General features: G+C 40.0%; 1 protein-coding gene across 1 annotated transcript in view; it reads left to right on the forward strand.

Annotated features, from left to right (window-relative positions):
* The window catches only part of tfap2d (transcription factor AP-2 delta (activating enhancer binding protein 2 delta)), a gene marked incomplete at both ends in the record, with an annotated part of 14,103 nt that extends 8,473 nt beyond the window's left edge, over positions 1-5,630 (forward strand). The window contains 5 exons of the mRNA XM_083934211.1: positions 959-1,124; positions 2,596-2,714; positions 2,826-2,967; positions 3,806-3,919; positions 5,417-5,630. Of these exons, the coding sequence (XP_083790337.1) occupies positions 959-1,124; positions 2,596-2,714; positions 2,826-2,967; positions 3,806-3,919; positions 5,417-5,630 (755 nt within the window). The remainder of the gene's footprint in view (positions 1-958; positions 1,125-2,595; positions 2,715-2,825; positions 2,968-3,805; positions 3,920-5,416) is intronic.
* Positions 5,631-6,172: the final 542 nt, after the last annotated feature.

The following is a 6,172-nucleotide window of genomic DNA, read 5'->3' on the forward strand; positions in this document are numbered from 1 at the left end:
CATCGCACTGTTTTCACACAGCATGCATTTGCCTCTTGTTACTGTTATTATCTTTACAGAGAAAGAGAATATCTTCCTTGTTCTGTCGACACTTTAAAGATCAGCATCCAATCAAGTGGGAAAACACGTTTAATTATAAATCTCCACATTCTAGCTGCTATGTATTTGAACATGTGGAGGCAGTGACATGCACAGGAGTTTTTTGTGTGCATGTTTAAATGCCAACACAGTCGAACTGAACATACAGAACAGCTGAATCTTGATTGTTTTTAATCTTCATATACTTTGATTGGTATTGCTGAATATGCACAGAGGTGTCATTGTCTTAATGCAAATAAATATGTCTACATAAGGGCAATTATCAATACAATCAAATGTTGGACCAGTCATGTTTTGACCTACATTTGGACCCTGTAGTAGTACATAGAAGGACAATTTACCAACCTAAAGTAGCAAAAAGGTTAGGGATCTGCTGCATGGCTCCTTTTTAATGGTTCCATTGTTGTGCTGTATTACTTTAGCTTCATGTTGGCATCATTAGAGAAATAGTTTGCCAATTATGTTTTCAGTCCTTTTGCATGTTAAAATACCACACAGCCAGGTTTTTTTGCAGTTCCATGTTATTTACTGTGCCATGAATCTCTTCTTGAAAATGAATAATCCATTAAAAAAAACCATTAGATTTGAAAAACTGACAACAGGGCTGTGTTTCTTTTGGAGATATATGTTTTTGAAAATAGGCCGCATCTTTAATTTGTGTAAACAGAAATTACCAAAGAAAGGGAGTTAATATGAAACAAGATATTTGAGAAATGATTAATACAATGAGACTTGAATGAATGAAACCAGTGCAACAACAACAACTTTTTAAAATATTTTTGGTCAACTCTTCCTTTGTGGTGTTGCTGTTGCTACATGCTGAACATGGTTGTAACGCGTGTGTTGTGTTTGTGTGCAGGGGGGACATGTGTGGTGAATCCTACAGATCTGTTCTGCTCGGTACCGGGCCGACTGTCGCTGCTCAGCTCCACTTCCAAGTACAAAGTGACCATTGCCGAGGTGAAAAGAAGACTGTCCCCACCAGAGTGCCTCAACGCCTCCCTACTGGGTGGAATACTTCGCAGGTCAGTAAAAACACACAGGGCCAGAAATCTGAGCGTACACCGGTGCAAAACAAGAGCTTACTGCAGCTTCTTTAATGGATATCAATGTAACTATAATTCAAGAGAGTGTGCTGATGTGTTGACTTCGTCCTTTAGTTCTTTGAGAATTTTTTAAATTTCATCTTCATTCATCATCTTATTATGGCTCCATGTAGAACCAGCTTGCTGCAGAGAACCTCAGTTGTTGACAGCTTTGAGCAACAGTTACTACATTAAAAGTTTTTTTTTAGACTTAAAGTTTCTTCAAATAAATCTACTGATCACTGGCCATGTAGGACAAAAAACTTGATATTGCAGCAGCAGGGTTATATAAGAATAAAATAATCCAAGGGTAGCAGTATGACTGTTGAAAAGCAAACAACAACACAAAATCTAGCCTCATAAATCAACAACTTGTAGACAATTATTTTGGATTGTATTAGATTATTAAAATGTTTCTGTAATTTTGACCACCCCCTAAATGTCCTGTAACAAAATAATATTGAAGAGTGTGACAGAGAGGGAATTTTAAAAGTGAAGCCCTGTTTTTTAAAGGGTAAATCTGGCTGGTGAACACTGGTCAGTCTTTGTAGCCCTCAGATGAAACAGTTGATGTACAGTAGCGCCCACAAAGACTATTGTAGGCGAATGAGGGTTCAGGGGCTGCACGCTGCACACGCCGTCATGCCCAGGGAGCCAGAGGGAGGCGAGACCAGGCCAAAGCATGCCAGGATCAGAGGAACCAGAGGAAAGCAAGAGTTGCCAGCGCTGTATTATTGATGAGGCAGAGAGAAAGGGAAGGGGGGAGAGAATATGGCTGGTCCTACAAGACGAGGCATCAAAAAAGTGGGGAAAAAAATATGTGCAAATAGAGGTGTTGATCCGGAAAAGAATGAATTACTTTAACAATACTGAAATTATTCTAACAGATGAGAACATGAAGTGTCTTTGAACGTGTGTGTGTTTCAAAATCAGAAGTTTCTCTTCTGTTCAGACGCTGGTTTGTTACAGAATGATAGAAGTCCCTCAGTAATTTCAATCAAAATGCCCCAAAAGGATCTTTTGGAAGGTTTATCGGATAGGAAGTAAGCACATATGGTTTTCAAAATTTTATATACAAAGATAAAGAAATGACAGGGACCATTGTTCCTCTGTTTTCCAAAATAGAACTACTGCTCAAACAATGACAGTGGAAACTCAAGGGGACATGCGACCATATCTAAGAAAGTATATTTAATATATAATGAGTTGAAGTGTTTTAATTTGATACTCTTTGATTTTATGCTTAATTTCAAGCTTTTGTCAAATCAAAGCAAATCAAGACTTAACTAACGAGGCCAGATGATTGCATTTGTGTTTTGTTTCAATTTCTATGAAAAGTTATTAGTTGATCAATGAAATGCCAGTGTAATGATGTCGAATATGTGATATAAAAAGTTTACTTTTCCCACAGAGCAAAGTCTAAGAACGGTGGCCGGTGTCTACGTGAGAAATTGGACCGTCTAGGCCTCAACCTGCCGGCAGGACGGAGGAAAGCTGCCAACGTCACACTGCTCACCTCTCTGGTGGAAGGTAAATACTTTTTCCCTAAAAACAATATTTTAGTTACACATATTCCACTTTTCATATTTAATCCTTTTTAGCGGTTGTTTCATCAGTCTTTTTCCTGGTCCTCGTGCTCAGGTGAGGCGCTTCACCTGGCGAGGGACTTCGGCTACACCTGCGAGACAGAGTTTCCCAGTAAGGCCGTGGGGGAACATTTGGCAAGGCAGCACAGTGAGCCGAAAGAAACCAGCGCACGCAAGAAAATGGTCCTGGCTACAAAGTGAGCAAACACACAAGAATGAAATAGCACTGACACACTGAAACAGTTTGTGTTTGTAACTTCTCGGCAAGATGTTTTATTCTGAAATGCTCCTGATGTAAGTGTTTTTACATGTTAGAAAGGTCTAAATGTCCAGATTTAAGTTGGTGTTTGTCACAAGTCTATAGGTTTAGATGAAAATCACAAATCAGATTCTGCTCTCTAATCATCCATCTTGAGGGAATTCTATGATAAAAAAATTGGTTTCATCATCTATGTGAGAGTCAGACTACAGAGAAAAAGTAATAAAGTTTTAGGGAAGATCTTAATATAAGAATTCAAACTTCATGCACTGTTGGGAAAAAGGGTTGAGGACGATCTCTGACTCCTAACCACACAACTTTTCATGCATAGAATAATCATGATAAATGATCACAATTTTAGGCCATTAGGCATCATACGTAACATACGTATCTTATGAACACTGGATGTGCTGAGGAGAAACAGCTCTCCCACTCTGTTCCAGCTAAGTTAGATTTTTATCATTCTGCTAAATTCATGGTTCCAACACTGACTAAAATGTAAAAAGACAGCCCAGACCAATGTTGAACACCAACTTTGACACTGCCTTTGTAGAATTGTTGGGTATCATGTTGTGAAAGTAAAGTATTTTGTTTTTGGATTGACATTGAACTTGTCTCGCTCGTGCATGTTTATTCCTGGAAGTATTTTTATGTGTGGGTTTGATCCAAAATGATAAGGATGGGTGGCAGGGGGGGTAGAAAAAAAAGGACACAAATTGCGACGGTTGTCGGGACAGATGGTAAACCCTCTTTCCCTCCCTCCTTCTGTCCACCAGGCAAATCTGTAAGGAGTTCCAGGACTTATTGAGCCAAGATCGCTCTCCTCTGGGCTCCTCCAGACCGACCCCCATCCTAGACCTGGATATCCAGAGACACCTCACACACTTCAGGTGACTGCTCTTTGCTAACAAGAAATTACCTTTGAAAACATTTCCAATCTGGAGTCACTGGAAACAATTGAAACTACTCAGTGCAGACAGTTTTCTTACGGGGCAGTTTTTGGCGCAGACCACTTTGCCATTTTCGAAAAGATGCAGCTGTGCAGTTTGTTATTTGGAGCAAATGACGAGGGGAGGAGGGAACAGCGGCTTGTTAGCAGAAATGTCACATCTATGGCGTCATCCGTCGCACAGTTTTATCAATCCTCTAAAGGAAGTTGTTCTGCAGAGCGCCGGGCAGAGGGAGATGTAAGCCTGGTGGTAAAAACACAGTTATTACGACATTATTATTATTATTATTATTATTATTATTATTATTATTATTATTATTATTATTATTATGAACAGCAGCATCCTCCTGGCAGCTTAAAGGTCTGAGCTAAGAGGTGACCTGACATTTAGCCCTGCAAGAGCCTGCCTGATACAATCCTGTATTGTATTGGAAAATTGATTCTTAAAACCCATTTCACGGCTATTTATCTTTCATCTCATATCTCATATGTCATCTATTATCCTGCAGTCTTGTCTAACTTTGAAATTTGCACTGGCTTTAATTAATAGCGTGATGAGATACTGATGAGTGCCATTATCAGAAAGCAACTTTTGCTTTATATCACATTGTGAGAGTGAACAAAATAGAATTAAAAGAGTGTTGTGTTAGAGTAGATTTGGTCAAATTAAAGTCAAATAAAAATACAGCCGATTGCTATAAATACCCTCATGGGACCCATACAGCTGCTGTATGTTTTGAAACCTTATACATGATAATATCTGTATTAGGGCTGCAAGTAAAAATTATTGTCATTGTTATTTATTTTCTGAATTAACTATTGAGTTTATAAAATGTCAGAAAATAACAGTATCTCAAAGCCCAGGGGGGAGGCTAGTCTTCAAATGTCTTGTTTTGACTGATCAACAGTCCTAAACCTAAAAATATTCAGTGTGCCATCACATCAGACAAAGAAAAGCAGCGAATCCTCACAGTTGAGGAGGTAGCACGAGGGAATATTTGGCAATTTGGCTTGAAAAAAAAGACTTGAATGTGAATATTGATGATCAAAATAGCCCGTTATTTTTCTGTCGATCAACAAATCAATGAATCGATGTTTAAACCTGGCTGAATTTGCTAAAACAGTCAGTATTTCCCCATAAATGACTGTAGAAACACGGAGGAAACAGCATTTAGAACATCACAGGACATTAAAACTGCTCTGACATCCCGACTAAAGACACACTTTTAAGGAGGCTTAGAAGCTCTATAATGAAGAGGGAGGAACTTTTCTCTTCAGGTGAGCAAACTGAAGAGAGAAAAAAAGAATCTGCACTACTTCAGTAAATCAGTGTGCCTTTACAAACCCAAACATATACCACTGATTTCTGTCTTCTTCTTGCACCTGAATGAAAGACGTTTGTCATCGTTCTGATGGTTGTTTCTTTGCCTGCTGACAGTCTGATCACTCACGGGTTTGGCACGCCGGCTGTCTGCGCAGCTCTCAGCACCTTCCAGACGGTCCTGAGCGAGATGCTCAACTACCTGGACAAAAACTCAAGTGGGAAAACAAGCGGCGACCAACAGATCAACAACAACAGCTCGGAAAAGACGCAGCTCCGGAAAACAGTCGAGCCCCAGAACAAAGACGGGAAAACGGAAAAGACTGAGTAGCACACACCCACCCGGTCCCCGTGCCTTGGAGCGCTGCATTTAGGAGTGTGTGTGTGTGTGTGTGTGTGTGTGTGTGTGTGTGTGTGTGTGTGTGTGTGTGTGTGTGTGTGTGTGTGTGTGTGTGTGTGTGTGTGTGTGTGTGTGTGTGTGTGTGTGTGTGTGTGTGTGTGTGTGTGTGTGTGTGTGTGTGTGTGTGTGTGTGCTCTCAAAGGACTCAAAAACAGTACTGTGTCTTCTGTGGGACAATTCATATTGATTATTTATTTATCTTACGTTGAAATGTAACAATAACCTGGACTGTCCCAAACAATACGTCCTGCTTAGGTGTGTGTGTGTGTGTGTGTGTGTGTGTGTGTGTGTGTGTGTGTGTGTGTGTGTGTGTGTGTGTGTGTGTGTCATGACAAGGAGGAGCCTCGCCATGGAGACAGATGTAACTCATCCATGACTTTTGTTTATTTATTAATTCTGAAAACAGGAAGTAAACACAGAGATGCGGACATCAGAGTTTTCCAGGATAGGGGTGGTGACTGCCAATACACACA

The sequence above is a fragment of the Echiichthys vipera genome (genome assembly GCF_963691815.1).
Source record: "Echiichthys vipera genome assembly, chromosome: 19".
NCBI classification, from domain to species: domain Eukaryota; kingdom Metazoa; phylum Chordata; class Actinopteri; order Perciformes; family Trachinidae; genus Echiichthys; species Echiichthys vipera.